This window comes from Anser cygnoides, chromosome 14 (genome assembly GCF_040182565.1).
Source record: "Anser cygnoides isolate HZ-2024a breed goose chromosome 14, Taihu_goose_T2T_genome, whole genome shotgun sequence".
Lineage (NCBI taxonomy): Eukaryota > Metazoa > Chordata > Aves > Anseriformes > Anatidae > Anser > Anser cygnoides.
This window is the reverse complement of record NC_089886.1, coordinates 15,166,296-15,182,321: the sequence shown is the minus strand read 5'-3', so window position 1 is coordinate 15,182,321 and position 16,026 is coordinate 15,166,296. Positions and strand designations below refer to the sequence as shown.

General features: G+C 38.3%; 1 protein-coding gene across 7 annotated transcripts in view; it reads left to right on the top strand.

Annotated features, from left to right (window-relative positions):
- Positions 1 to 16,026, top strand: part of SPDL1 (spindle apparatus coiled-coil protein 1) — a 27,378-nt gene extending 11,352 nt beyond the window's left edge. For 4 of the 7 annotated variants that reach the window (XR_001206043.3, XR_007163562.2, XR_010824882.1 and 1 more), the window contains exons 8-13: positions 244 to 354; positions 3,088 to 3,228; positions 4,596 to 4,702; positions 6,044 to 6,231; positions 7,209 to 7,911; positions 15,784 to 15,897. Coding sequence is in view for 1 of the 7 variants with exons in the window: in XM_048064677.2 (XP_047920634.1) it covers positions 244 to 354; positions 3,088 to 3,228; positions 4,596 to 4,702; positions 6,044 to 6,231; positions 7,209 to 7,554; positions 15,784 to 15,934 (1,044 nt within the window). In the remaining 6 variants the exon portion in view is untranslated. Of the gene's footprint in view, positions 1 to 243; positions 355 to 3,087; positions 3,229 to 4,595; positions 4,703 to 6,043; positions 6,232 to 7,208; positions 7,912 to 15,783 lie in introns of all 7 variants that reach the window. The other 3 variants (XR_007163563.2, XR_007163561.2, XM_048064677.2) reach the window with 3 other exon arrangements.

The window sequence follows — 16,026 nt, the reverse complement described above, 5'->3', positions numbered from 1 at the left end:
ACTGTTAGTTATTCCAATATCAAAAGAACAAAAGAAATCTCTTGTACAGTATTGTCTAGGGTTCAACTGCTTACAGGACTGCCTACTCAGTATTCATCTCAGAAGTTTTGACTGTAGCACACTGTTGTTGGAAAAGCGGTGTTTTCAGAAGCAACATCAATTGCCAGTTAACTTCTTTTAACACTCAGAATCCAAGTGACAAGTGTTATTTTCATAGTAATAATTGTTAAAAATGTTCTATAGGTGGAGGACCGTAGGGCAGAAATGGAACGACAGCTGATCAGTGTGAAAATAAAATATCAGTCACTACAAAAACAGCATGCATTCACTAGAGAACAGTTGCAAAGAATGAAGGTATGACCGTTATTGTAATACTCCAGGGTTTCCTTGGGGTCTGTCTGATAAAGCAGTGCTGTAAAACACAGGCTAGGGGATCTGATTCTCTTTGAACTGTGGTACAGTAGTGTTGTTGGGTGGGTGGGGAGGAATGGGAGAGAAGACAAGTGACATGTCATCGTGCTACTTGGCTTCAGTAGTGTATCAACACTTTTTCTAGCGCTACTGTTTAATTCTAGAATGCTAAGTTAAGCTGAAGGCACTGTCTGCTTACATTGATAGTAGTTCTTAAATGGGTAAAACAGCTTCTGCTAGTCAAACTAGCTTTTTTTTGACAGTTGCTTTTTCTTTTTCTAATTGTCATACTACATAAATAATTTGTTTCTTAACAGAGGTTCTCAGGAGTTAATGCCTTTGTAAGCAATAGAGAAAGCTTTCGCTCTGTCATTTGATCACACTGTTTTTCCTCCTCTGAGTTGCTTTCTTGGTTTCTTATTTTGTTCATATTTTTCTTCCTTCTCCCTATACTTAATGCAAGAATACAAGTTATAAATGAACTGTAGTTCACACCTCTACTGGAGGGTGTCCCTGCCCTTGGCAGGGGGTTTGGAATTAAATGGTTGTTAAGGTCCCTTCCAACCGAAAGCATTCTATGATCATAACTATTTCATCTAGACTATGTTTCCTTAGGTTGGCAGCTTGTAGGTTAGTAAATACTGTTGAGAAACCTAGTTGGCCGAAGCTGTTCTATAAGACAATGTCAAGGGCCTGCTACAAAATTGGTAACTGTTCTCATGTTGGCCTTGTGATTGCCTTATATGAGAAGGGATCATTCCAGTTGGATCATGCAGCTTGTCTGAGACCAGTACTGAAACGTAAGTGGTGACAAAGAGTAGCAGTGAATATATAGAGCTGTGACTTAGCTTTTGTGGAGAAGCAAGTTGAAAAATAACTGAAACACCACAAAGGACAATGGAAGAAGTACTATATAGCCAAGGAATGTTCATTGGAATTTCTCACTGAGAGCTAAAGATGAGAGTAAGTAAAATGGTTGAATAGGATCAGTTTCTTAGATTCTTTCTATCTCCTTGTAATACCAGTGCAAGTCAGTGATTATATTGGCCAAATGGCTACATTTGAAGTTTTCATCCAGGACTAAGGCAAGTTGGTATCCTTTTTTTTAAAGTTGGTATTTGGAATTCCAATTTGTGCTACTTTATCCTAATAAAATATCTGCTAGTACCAATGTTAGAGAGAAGTCATTTGTTATGACAGCTGTTTTGTTCATTCAAGTTGGTATCTTAGATCTCTGGTAGGATCTCTTCTGTTTTGCCTTGCATCGTGTTGCTGTGTTAAAACTCTGTGTATAGTGAACTGATGGCTACTTGGTCAGTACCTGACTCCAATAGTGTAGTTCACCACATTGTTACAACATCAGTTGTCAGGATACTTGAATGGGGTATTGACTGAGGACTTCTGAGGATCTGACTTCGGGACACAGTGTAAACAGTACTGCTGTAAAGGTTTTGCCATGGCTGGAGTGTTTACCATAGCTTGTAGTAGCCCTTCCTGTTTCTTCTTTTTTGTTGCTGTTGTTTTTATGTACTTGCACTGCACTTTGCAACTTTGATAGCTAGCAAGTAGGCTCTTAAGTGAGGGGGAAAGGCTACATGTCTACACCACTGGGGAATGCAAGTATAGTTTTAGTCGGCCATTGGCAGATAAGTTTCATTTCCCCCTACATCCATTGGAAGTTAGGAGGAGGAGATGACTGAATCTATTTTAGATCTGGTTCGGGTACAGAATCATCAATCTCTTCTATTTGATATACAAGATGAGATAGGGCAAATGCTCTTCTCTAGCTTGCTCTGTTAATCTGTAGTCTTAGTTTGTTTCAGTTGATCTTTTCTATGGGACTTCTCCAAGTGTTTTACAGTGTTACTTCATCCATGCTGCCTTAACTGTGAAACTTTCACCAGACATTAACACTCCATTACATGTTTACATAACTGCATTTCATATTCTTTCTTTAGTTGCTTGAATATCTGTTGTGTCCCTTGTAAATGGATGGGTTAAAAACCTTGTAGCATGATGTTAAGTGTGAGAAAAATATGCTATAAATGCTAGATTTGGATTTATTTCTACTTTTGTAATGAAAAAGGATTTTCCTGTGCTTGGAAGGGTGCCTTCCGTGGAAGGTGTAAAAGAAGCTGAAATTCTTGGATAAGTATGACTGAGCATAAACTCAAGTGCTATATATACCTCTGAATCAGAACTGCAAAATAAAGTGGTTTTTTTGGTTCATTTTTTAAATTTGTTGGGGAACTAGGTTTGTTTGAGTTCTTTTTTGAACTGAGAAGTTCTTCATAGATGCATTTTAGCTCTGAATGAGCCTGCAATATAGCTGAGTTCTAGTTAACTTGGTGTTTAAGCTTCAAATGTGAAATGCTTTGTGCACCTCCTTGACAGCATGTTTATAGGCTCTTTAGTCAATGAGGAGAGAGATATGACACCTTAGGACCACATTGTGTTCAGGAAGGTTTTGGCCGTCCTGGAGAGTTTTAATATTAACAATTATAAGTTGACACTATGTTTAATTGTCAGTATTGAGTTTAAGCACCCAGTGGTTTTCTATATTTACAAATAGAAGCAAGAGGTTTGGGTATCCTGAGCTTTCTGAGTAAGATGAAGACATGTTCTGTCGCTTAACCCAGTGCTTGTTATAAAAACTTTTTCCTTTGTTTTTTCTAGCTGCAAATGGCTACACTGCTACAGATGAAAGGCTCTCAGGCAGAATTTGAGCAGCTGGAACGCTTACAGTCAATGTTGGAGCAAAAGAATGGTGAAATAGAAGATCTTCTTATGAAAGTGAGACAATTAGAAAAATTTAAGGTATGTCATCTCTAAGTGGAAAACTCAGATGAGATGTTAACGCATGAGGAGAAGGAATGATTAAAACTGAAGACTGTGCTTAGGTTTGAAAGGGATCCAAAGGCTTCTCATTCCTTTATATGACTGAAGTTCTGTTTTAGAGCTGAAGAACACACAGTTCTGAAGTTCATGCAAGCAAGAAACCCATTTTCTGTTCCCCTCCTTCCCCATTCCTGTTTAACATCTTCGTATTTTAGGTAGTTACCTGTAGTGTTTAATTACTTGGTCAAAGTTCACTGAGCAATAAGTTTTTTGGTGGTTTTTTTTTTTTTTTTGAAGATGTATGCATCAGTTTTTAGTCTCTCTGAGAGTTCTGGTGTATGTGATATTTGCTGATATTATGATGTCTTGACTCAGTAGCTGAAGTGCTCTCTTTTTTTAGATCTGAATTGCTAAATGGTTCTAGTAAAGCATTTTTTTCAGTATTTTTATGCAACTTGACAGCATCTTCTCTGTTTTGGAAAGGGAGAAATACAGGACAACACATGTATGCGCTATTCCAATGTTATTGATGTTTGTGTGTACTCAGAGTCAAAAACTGTAGCCTTGCTTACTGTCTTAGATACTAACATACTTAATTAGCACTTTCTTATCGCAGCTTTAGAATGCGAACTGAGGTTTATTAGCTTATGCTTTGGGATTAAGTTTTCCAGGATAGTGTCCTCTATTCTGCATTTAACCAAAGCGGCATAAAGCTAGGCTTAACCCATTTTAATAAGCGGTCAAGACAGCTTGGTTACTTCACCGGTTTTGTCACATGTGAGCTTGAGAGATACTTTTTTTTTTCCTTGTCTCTATACACCAAATCTGTAGTGTCAGCAAATGAAATGATGGATTCAAATAGCCATCAAAAGTACCTGTATTCAGTGACCGACAGGAGGTTCTGAGATCTGTCTGACAGTTGTTCAAATCTGAGTAGTCTTTTTTTTTTCCAAACCAAAAATTGTGACCAGAATGTCACGTGAGATTCAAGTGTTTTATGAAACCCTTAGTACATCTGTGGCATCTTTAATGTGAACCAAATTTCTTATCTTAAAAATGTAATTGATTTTCAGATTTTTGGCAATGAAATTTGGGCTATTGACCAACGTGGCTTCTATTCTCTACCTTTGCGGGTCCGTCTGAGTAACAGAGGACTGGCCATTTGCATGCTGTATGACACTTGTAGCAAGTCAGGAAGTGCTCAGAGCAGCTCAGTTCTCTAGTACGTTTAAACATCTACCGTGAAGCTTCTGTATAGAAGTGCAGTGAAAGCTTCATCTAGGGACTGAGCTTATGTGCTTGTGAAAGTTCACTAGTTAACAGCTTGATGCTTTTTCTTCTGACAGACTTTATATGAGAATGTGGAAGAATGCAGAGCTAGTACTAGCTCAAAAGCAGAGTCTGGAGATGGTTACTATGCAGATTTGCTGCAAATGAAACTTGACAACTTGAAGTAAGTACCTAATGGTCTTAGGCCTAGAAGGTTGGTCACAGTGTGAATATCTTCTAGCTACCTATTCCCCTTCTCCATGTTTTTTGTTCTCTATGATGTTCAGACTGCATGTGGAAATATGCTCATTGCTTAATGCTGTGGAACCGTCCTGTGTTCGTTACAGGAGCTCAAAGATACTCTCTTTTCCGTTATACTTATTGTTGTAACAGATGGCGGTAGAACCAGTTTGTTATTACTGCTGCTTCTTTTTAGAAACGTTGTTAATACTCAGTTAGGTGATAACTCAAATATATATATTCACATTTTTTAAAAGTCCAAGTCTTTTAACCTGTGCGACAGCTGTATGAAGCTTCTTCAAGGATATAGGCTGTATTTCTCTAAAAAGAGCCAGATCATACATAAAATGCTTTATGGCTCTACCTAGTTGAGCTGTGTTCTTTAGGTAGTGAATTCCATATATATTCATTAGAAATTCCGTCATGTCTGGCTTCAGGACTGTTGTGAAGACCTCAAATGGAAGTCTTGTGCTTCCCGGAGGAGACGAATGTCTGCTGTGGAAATTTTAGAGAACCACAGAATATTAGGGATTGGAAGGGACCTTGAAATACCATCTAGTCCAATCCCCCTGCCAGCGCAGGAACATGTCCAGGCAGGTTTTGACTCCATGAGCCCCCTGGGCAGCCTGTTGCAGTGTTCTGTCACCCTCGCTGTAAAAAAGTTTTGTTTCATATTTAAGCGGAACCTCCTATGTTCCAACTTACACCCATTGGCCCTTGTCCTATCATCTGGACATAGAGAAGTCTATTACCTGATTGTTGCTGTTGTTACGAGAAACTGGCATGATCTAAGTACTATAGAACAACTGAGGAAAGAATTTGCACTTGTGATGTGGAAGTTAATAGTGCATGTCCTTGCCTCTGTTTCAAGCATCATCTTAACATAATTTTTTTGTGTTGGTTACTTAGAGTAATACCTTTTGTTTATGTAAAGGTTGTATTATCAATTGCAGAAGTAGTTATGTAAACATACATGGACTTAAAAACAAAAAAAAAAACAAACAAACCCTAGTGAATTTGTAAGTTAGGGAGAGCTTCTTGAACCAGTTAAATAAGCATGTCCGTGTTTTTGTAATACAGCTTTTTAATACAGTTTTTAACACACATTATGTCTCTGGTAACTCACTGTTTTTTGTCAATTTCAAGTGGAAATTCTCCTTCTGCTGGAAGATGGCTTTCTCTTCCTACTGGCATATAAACGTGAATTTAATGTGGAGTAGTTGAATGCTTAGTTAACTTTGTATATACTGCCTTAAAAAGAAACTATTATTTTCTTCCCAACCAGCAAGGAAACTGAAACCTTGAAAAATGAACTATCCTTGCAGAGGATGAAAGCTTTGTATGAGAGCCAAAGGGTTCTGGAAGTTGAAAGGAAGCTCTTCACAAATGAGAGGCATTTGCAAGCTTGTCAGAGTGAGAACATGAATTTGCGAGTGATGCTGGATGAGTTAAAAATGAAATATGAACCTGAAGGTAAAAATACTGCTTTTCCATATGGAAAAAGAAAATACATGGATTTTTCAACCAACCTGTTTGGTGTTGTTCAACTTATGCTACTGCCTTCGTTCAAGATACAAGTTAATGTTTAAATGGTGGCCTTTTGATAATAACCTGGTCCAAAACCTGTTGAACTGAAACAGTAAAAACCTACCTTGCTGAAGGATCTTACTTCAGTATGTATAATAATGTTAATTTTAGGAGACTGAAGAGTACAAATATAGTGCTCTGAGGCTTTAGAGCATAGCTACATCAGCATAGTGAAGTAGGTGCAATCAAGTTTTTGTGAGGTACATTTCATAAAGTAGTGTTTCTACTGTCAATCTGTTCATGAGAGGTATCAGCTTTCTGAGTGCAGGCAGATGGTGTGAGCTTTGTAATAAATGTGAAGCACTTGGAGGAAAAGCTGTTAAAGGAGCTCGTTACTGCAGTTGAAGTTTTGACAGAGGCCCAGCAGACGAACAACTGATACCTGTGTTTCTGCACAAACAAAAAAGCTATAGGCTCTGGAGGAAGACAAATGAGGAATCAGATGGACAAATTTGTTTTGGTACTTGTCCAGACCCAAATGAATTATTTGGAACTTTTTTTGGTGGAAGCTTACATCAGCAACATTCAAAATGGGAATAAAATAGTTGAGAGCATATTAATTCAGTTTAGAGCATCTAGATCTTGTTTATTTTTTGTAAAAATAATAATAAAATAGAATATATAGAGGGAAGTACATTTGGTCTTTTTTAAGCTAACTTTTGTTCGGATGCATAGTTACCAATAATAAGTTATGTGAATGGGTACTCTTTAAGCAATCTAAGTAACCTATTAAGAATTATTCTGAGGTCTTTAGTCATGTGAAATGCTCTTTACTAGTTTTGATGGCTATTAAGAATGTGTTGGTGGACAAGTTAATCCCAGCTTTACTTGTGTACAAAAAATATATTGCTTTCTTTCCTTAGAGTTACTTAAAGTCACTAAAATTAAAAAGAAGAGGGAGAAGATTCCAGTGGACAGTACCTGTGAATATCTGGACAGCAAAAATACTTCAGTAAAAGAAGCTGCTTTCACTCATTTGCCAATTAAGGAAGAAACTACGGTCACTTGCAAGAACTTGGAGCAAAGTGACTCTTCTCCCAAAAAACAAGTTCTTGAAGCGCCACCAATAAATGTAGCTCTTCAAATGATGCACAAAGTAGTTGAACCTGACAGAGAAAGAAAGAAAGTTAAAACTGAAGATGAGAGTCATGACAACTATACTTCACATAGCAGAAGTGGAAATCATTCTTTGACTTCGACTGCCCCCAGGTCAGTGTCAACTTCTGTGTATGGTCAAGGCAATCAGCACAGACCTGCATCTCTTTTCTTTCGCTGCATGAACTATGCTATCCACTTCTTTATCTGTTTCCTCAGTGTTGCATGCAGAGTAATTCCTCAGCTCCGGCTGCCTGCGTTCAACCTCTTAAAGCCTTTTAGAAAGACTAAAATGATGGCTCATGGAAAAGACTCTTGAAACTCTAACTACCTTTGAAATAACTTTCCCGTTACTTGAAAAAGTTTAAGGTGCGCAGATACTGTGACAGCTCACTCAGTTTGCTCTTCATTCAGAAATAGGACTGTTTCTTGATCCTTCAAAGCTGCTGTATAGTTGGATTGCATCTTAAGGTAACAGTCAGCAGGTATCATGCTTCAGTCTCTGAGGACAGCTGGAATGAGGAATGATGTGGCTAAAAGCCTAAGAATTACTGAATATTTTAGTAATTATTAATCCCATTTGGGTTAACATAACTTGCAGTATACAAAATCATGTTTAATCATGCTACGAATTCATATTGGCAGGCCACTGACTTTACTAACCTGGATGCATGATAACTTGAAATATAGCTGTTAAAATTAAGATCAATCTTTTCCTGAGGAAAAAACCTGAGAATTTTAGTTACTTTTTGTTAGATAGTAAAGTAACTTGGCACAGTAATTATAACTTTTTTTCACCTTGGTAAAAGGAATGTTGTTTCCCACCCACCAACCCCAAGGTGGTGCTTTTGTCTGCTGTTCATATTCATAATTACAATAAACATAGTATTTTGGGGATAGCTTAAATGATACGAGCTTATATATTGATGATATTTGCTAGTAAAAATAACAATTCTTCCTAGCTTCGCATCACCCATCCCCTTTCCTCTGAGCTTTCTTCAATATTTAAAGTGTGATTCTGCGCGTATCTCTGATAGTTTGAATTAATTACGTGATCAAATAACTTTCAAAGAGAAAACAATAGAACGTTTGGCAGAAATACAGTGAAGTTGAGGGGATTTCTCTTCCATTTTGTGAAGCCTCCCACATCTGTATCATCCCACATAGAAGCCGTTTTCTTTGGCTTTTCATGTAGTGATATAAAGCTGGAGAGAAAAGAATGGCTTGGGAATCCGAAGCGACTTAAAGCCTAAACCCTCCCTGTCCAGAAAGTTGTATTTCGTCTGTCCCCCCACAATCAAGCTTCCATGTTTTCCCCCACCCCCAGTACACACGCTACTTTAATTTGTTGTTGCCTACAGGGGTACTTGCTATGTTCTCCATAGCAGTAGCTTTATATTCAACAGATTTTACGAACCATCCCATGAGGAAAGGGTGTGCTAAAATAATGCAAACTTGAATTTAGTTAATTGAGTATACAGAACTTTTTATATGTGACTTGTTACGGGGTGAACTGCAGATTCTTGATGGTATCAACAAGGAATTGTTCACTGACGTTGTTAAAATTAGCAGTGTAACCTGAGTTGGGATTTAAATGCTTTGATTGAGGGGAAATGCTGTGTCTTGATATCCAACATCCCAGAGGGCATATGTGTTTCAAACGAAGTCTCAGCCTGTTCTGGAATAAAAGCGAAGAAAGCTTAAAGATACTTTAAGGTACTATGGAAATACTATATGTAATGCATAGGAAAGAATAGGGTGATTAGAACAGTAGATGATTAGACAGGTCCTGTCAATAACAAATACTTTTCAGACCACTTTAATGAATCTAGGATGGCAGCAGCTTCAAGGCTGGAGGAGGCCCTGCTATGTGGAAGTCTGTACAGTAGATCCAAAACTGCATTCAGATGTAATTGGATTGATATTTTGACTCTCAGATCAATTGTTCATGGTTGCATTAGATACGATTAACAGTTTTGAAGTAAGCAAACAGTACAATCTTCTGAAATGGTCTGGAAAAAATATGGTAGAAAGAGCAGTTTAAATAGCTATGTCAGTGTATGCAGGGACTGTTCCTGAGGAGGAAGGAGCAGGGAAGTCAAGCTTGGGTGGTGAAAGTTGAGAGGAGTGATGATATTAATTAATGATGGTGTTCTGTGCACATAAAGGTATAGTTATCATGTAACCTGGGTGTGAATATCTATCTTCATTTTCTCTTATTTATCTGGAAAAGAAGGTAAAATGTCTGCAAACAGAAAGCTATTAGAAATAGTTTATGTGAACTGAAGAGGTAATCCTCTTGCGAGCTGAAGGGGTTGACGAGGGAAAAATGTTTTATGGGATTGATGTGCTGGAAGTAGAGGGAAAAGAAGTGGAAGAAGACAGTTGTAGTTCAGGTGGGTGTACTAACTTTGTACCCATTGCCCTTGGTCCACAAGAAGAATAAAATAAAAATCATTAGCAGGGGGAGGAGGGACACCCCTACAACACCACACACAGACACACACAAATAACACCTCCATATCCACCTTTAAGGTGTTCAAAATGGTGTGAAGAACCAGTAAAGGGTAAATCCAGACAGAAGGTTCTGTTTGTATTTGAAGTTACATTAACGATCTATTAAATCCCCAATGAATGATCTTGTTAAGATAACACTGAGGATTCCCTTAACCGTAACCTGTTATGACTTATTATGAAGTAGGAAGTTTTGGTAAAATCTGAGCTTTTGAGAAGCTGGCTTTTTAAACAAAGCATTTCTGGACTGTTCTGTGACGGATATGGGTAAAAACCCTGCACAGTAATATTGCTAAATGCAGAGGCACAAAAAGTATGGGCAAGTTGAGCACAAATGTGGACCTGCAAATTGAGATTTTGGGGGAAAGAAGAAAATATTTGGCATTGGTGTGGTAGGTAATTGTCAGTATTGTATCTTGTGTGGAGGAAAATGGGATGCTCGAGCCAAGAAGGCTAATGTGGTCATTGGAGGGTGTTTTTTGTCACTGGAGTGGTATTTGTGCAATAATCTGTCTAGTTAAGTTGTTAGAGTTGCATGAAATGTGGCACTAGAAAGAGCCATAGCAAGTGTGAGTGGGTTGCAAACCTCATTTCTAGCACGTGGTGTTAACAAGTGTCATCCTAAGTCATCCTAGCTTTGGAGTGATTGAGAAGTACTCAGAGATGATCTGTATGTACATAATGGTGGCAGATTTCCTTGCTTGTGGAAGTCTTGCTTGCTAATGTGATACTTAGCAAGATAAAGATAGATAACTTCGAACTATTAGTATACGTACACATTGCAGATGTATTGACTTAGAAAAGTTTTAAGGTAGCAAATGAAACATAGGAAATGTGATTGTTGAAAACATGGTAGTTGAGACTAAAGGCTTAAATATTTTTGTGATTATTTTCAATTGTTACTGCTATTGTAATTGAGAGGTTATAGGTGGTGATATTTTCTTGGGCCAACTGGTCTATAAAAAGATAGAGTTCTGTACAAAAATGCTTTTCTTCACTTCTGAAACTCAAATAGCAAGTTTCAGCCCTCGCTACCCAATTGAGTTTGCCTTTATTTTTGAGGTTGTTTACTTCAGTTTGAACTAAGGAAGGACTTGTGTGCCTAAAAGCTTACTTGCTCTTATAAATTATTTAGATTGGTAGTGTATGGCAAACTTAACTTCATCTGGACTTGGGTTAAACAAGAAACTTTTAACATAATGCCTGTGGCCATTTGGCTGAGCAAGAGATTTAGATAACTAATATTCCCTTCAGGGTTTTAAGTGTGACACCCATCCGCAGAAGGTAAAGTGGCATCTGATGAGACCAGTCAAGCTTCCTTAAGTGGGTAGAAGAACTACGTCATGCTTATGGAGTGTACAGAGATAAAACGTGGTGGAATCATGTCATCATAGTTGAACAAGCATTTATTTCAGAGCAAGTGTTTAATGGTCTTCTCTTTCTGCTCTATTCCCCTGTGCTGACACTGGATGGGATTCCCCGATTGTGTGGGGGATGTTCTAGGATCTGTCTTGGTATGAGGGTTGCTGGGGTAGCCTGGGCTGGCTGCGAGATGACCACCAAGCCATTCCCTCACTCCCCCTTCCCAACAGGATAGGGAGAGAATAAGATGAAAAAGGTTATGGTGGAGATACGCAGAGATTGCTTACTAATCACTGGGCAAAAATAAACTCAACTTGAAGATTAATGCAATTAAAAATAGAGCAATAGTGAAAAACGAAGACAAAACGAATCACAATTAAAACAATAAAATAATATCATGGTGAACAACTCCCGCCACTTCTTCCCAGGCTCAACTTTGCTCCTTAGTTCCCAGTTTTTACCTTGTCCCTTCTGAGTGGCACCAGGTGGATGAGGAGTGGCAGCTTGTAGTCAGTTCATGACACACTCTGCTGCTCCTTCCTCACGCTTTTGCTCTGCTCCAGCTTCGTTCCCTTCCATGGGGTATGGCCTGGAGATCTGCTCCGATTTGGTTCTCCGTGGGCTGCAGGAGAACAACCTGCTTCACTGGGGTCATCTTGCTGGACTGCAGGGCAGTCTCTGCTCAGGTGCCAGGAAGATCTGCCCATCCTTCTTTACTGACCTGGGTGTCTACAGGGTTGTTGCTTACGTGTTTTTTCTCACTGTTGCTGTGCAGTTTTTTTCTTTAATCCTTTCTTAAATATGTTATCACAGGGGTGTCCCCAGTGTTGCCATTAGCTCAGCCTTGGCCAGCAGCGGGTTTGTGTTGGAGATGGCTCTGGCTGGCATGAGGGCGGACCCTGGTTGGTTCTTACAGAGGCCACTACTGCACTCACTTCCCTCACTTCCCCCACCAGCACCTTTCTACATAAACCTAATGCATGGCTTATCTGTCGTTATGAAACTTGCTTTTTTTTTTTTTTAAACCTGGATTAGTTAGTTTTGCTTCGTGGCTGTTCAGCATTGTACTGGCAACAACAGCAACGTTCAGTTAAGCGTCAAGGAACAGTAAGTTAGTAGCTTCTTAGGAAAACTGTACAGTCAAGAGAGGAGTCCATAAAATTACTGTTACCTCTTCCTGGTCAACTGTAGATTCATTTTGAAATTAACAGTACTACTTCAGAGAGAACTACCTGTCACTTAGGGGTTCTCAAACTTTTACATTATAATACTTTAAGCAAACCTTGACTTTAAACTTAGAACAGTCAATAGATATACTTTGCCTTTGACTTTTATGAATTCAGAGTTGCTAAACTCACAGCTAGGTTTTTGTGGTGCAAAGTGGGTTGTCTTAGAATATTGTTCAAGCTTTCTTATGGGGGGAGGTGAGTGTTGCTGAATTCTGAACTCAAGCACGTGAATTGGACTGTATGATTAAACAGAAAAATAAGTTTAAAGTGTGACACTTCTGGGGAATTGCCAGGCTAAATCTCAAAATGAAACATGCGCATAAGCAGTCACCAAGGCAGTGCGGGTAAGAAGTGCAGGTGAGCATAAACTGAATAATGTCACTTTTTAATAACACTGCTCATCAAAGTGCAATGGACTGTACTAACGTGCATCCTTTTTAGAGTTAAATTGATGTGCACATTTGAAATTACAATTGTATTTATAGGGTGGCTGCAGAGGTAGTAAATACGGATTTGAAACATGTTTGAGGTTCCTGCTAACAGCAGTGGAATTATTTCTGTAGTAGTTGTGGCTGAGTATATTAAAAAGGTAGGAGAGCTTTACCAGGATGCTTGAGATATGTAGTGGTGTTGTCTCCAACTTTGAATTGTGATTGAAAAACTACCCTTTCCAACTTCGTCAGTCTAGGTAGTCATTGCTTGAGACACTTGAATGGCTTTGTGTTGTATTGGCATCATGGTGAACCCTGGAGTGGACCTCATCAAGCCACTTTGTTTAGGTCTTCCAAAACATAAGGCATTGGTCTCTGAGTTAGAACTCCAGTTCTTCAACAGGTAGCAAGATGGTTCAGCTGGTACGTGGAGGCTGTAGTTATTCTTTGCTGTAGACAGCAAAGAGCAGGTGAGCATTTTGTTACAAAATAATTTTGGAATTTAACTGAAAATGGATTTTGTCCCTTCTCTTGTTGCATGTAGTATCCTGAAGTATTTCCAGGCCAACTATAATACGCTGAAGTGAAAGATGTCTGGTGGAGCCCTGACATGGGTTGCTGGTATTTATTTGTTTGGATTGTTAGCAGGAGCCTTACCTGTTCATTATCACTTTAAAGCGTTTTTGTGACTTCTCAGTGCGTATTTACTGTAAGCTAAAATTTTTGTAAGTGGAAGCAAATTATGGTTATCTATTGCTGACCCAGATAAAAAAAACTCCAACTTAAGGAGTTGTTATTAGTTAGTATATCAGTTAGTATATCAGTTTATTATTCTGAAATATCTCATTTTATTCTCATAAGTCAGTATCAGTCCTCTGATATTATTAACATAGTCGTAGAAACTTGGGTTACTTTATGTTGACTTGTATACCCATTTTGCTGTACTTTTGAAGCATAAAATTAAGTTACTTTAATAGCTCTTAACTTTGAGACAGTGTGATGTTTCTCAAAAAAATTTGATTTCCAGAGTTACTTTGCTACATCTACAGTATTAGGTGATTCCGTTCAAGGAAAGTATTCTGTATAAATCAAACTGTGCTGCTTTGGAACATATTTCAAGTTAATTCTGTTTTCGTTTGGCCTTTTTGTTTTGTTTGAAACTTTTCTTTGTTCTGTTCCCCCCCACCACACACACACTTTTTATAGGGACTTCTTGCTGGGAATTTTGGCTGCTAGACTCTTTGGAGGGGCAGGGGCGTTGGACAGGTGTTGTTTAAGGTGGAAGAGAGGGAGGGACAAATGAGTCTAGCGTAGAAACAGATGCTTAGGCACGAGCAGTCCATTCTTACAGATGCTAGGGAAACACAGGGTGAACTGCAGATTAAACACTAACCAGAAGATGATTACTAAGAATTCTCTCCTCCTTCCCTGAATTATAGAGGTTCTTGTTGTAATTGTGTAATTATTTGCAAGTTGCAAGTCTAAAATGGAGTGCAGCTGGTGGCAAGCAGATTATGGACAAAAGATGGTTACCCATCGGAATGGCAAGTGTGGACTTGTTACAAAATCAATGCTGGAATGCAAACAGTCCTACAAAGGGGAGATGCACAGCAAACCGTACTTGCTATTTAGTGTTTTGAGACAGTGCTTATAGAAAACAATGTGCAGAATACTTAAAATGGTTAAGTGCTTTATTTGATGTGTGTGTGTAAAGATCAAGTTAGGAGGAAGGGGGGAAAATCTAAGTTGAGGTTCCCAAAATACTCCTATTCCAGTTGCTTTCATGTTGTTTGTCTTTAGGCATATCTCTATTACAAATAAATCTCTAATGACTTTAGCAGTCCTTTTTGTTTGGAAAATCATTACTGAAAGCAGCTGTAGATTGTTGTGGACTGCTCACTAGTGGCTCTTCAGACTGCTAGAAAATAATCAAGTTATTAGAGAACTGCTTTAGCGGAGATGTGGTGATGAGTCAGCGTAAAACTTGTGTTGGTATGTCAAGCAACGTGTAATTTGCAACTTCATTTTCCATAATTTGTTTTGCTGTTGAAACAATCGTGTATAATAGTCAATAATCTGTAGGAGGTCCGGAGATGCTACTATCGATTAGTTTTAATGACATTTGTATGCTTATTAAGTGATTCTTAATTAAAGCATCCAATTGTGCTGAGCGGTCTAATTGTTTTTTAACTTAACACTTTAACAGCTTTGCGGTAGCTAACACTGTATTCCTGTTTACATTCATATCAGAATTAAAACTTGTCACTGGACAAATGATGTAATTTCAAGCCTGAAGATCAAGTTCTTCCCATTTCTTGTTTTCAGATCTTCAGGAACTAAGATAAAGCAGTAGTAATGCAAAAATGTGGTTGGAAACTAGTATCTTGCTTTTTCTAGTCATCTTTTGTATTGTTAATGCAAAAGCTCAACTTGATCACACCTGTATGATGTTGCTGGGACTTCATGTGGAGCTTTGTATATACTCCTGTGATGTGATCATCTTTGCACACATGGCACCATCAATGTGTTTTTTTTAAAGGCTGATCCCAACCAGTTACCAATTTCAGTAAGCTTTTTTGCTAGACTGCAGCAGATAAGAGGCAAAAAAAGACAATACGTGAAGTGATGAAATGTGAGGAGGAATGATACAAAGACACTTTTCACCTTAATTTATTCTTAATGCTCCTTGCTCTCTTTGCACATGGATGCTCTTAAGCCAGTTGGCTTGCTCAGTTTTGCTTAACTTTTATGTTAGCTCTGTTTTGTAATAACTAAATATGTATTTAGAATGGTTGCTTTGCCTGTAGGTTAACAACTGAATCCAGATTTGAAACCACGGAAAGTGAAGATAAGAAGGAAAATATAATCACGACTGAGAAGAAAACACAAAAGAAAAAATATACTACATTGTATGTGTCTTCTAAACCAACTTCTGAAGCACAATGTGCTCAGCAGTAAAACTAATTTTCTGGAAGGAAGCTGGATAGTTTGGAGTCCTGCTTCAGCAGGAAATGCTGAGTAAACTTACGTTGCACGTAAATACACAGGTT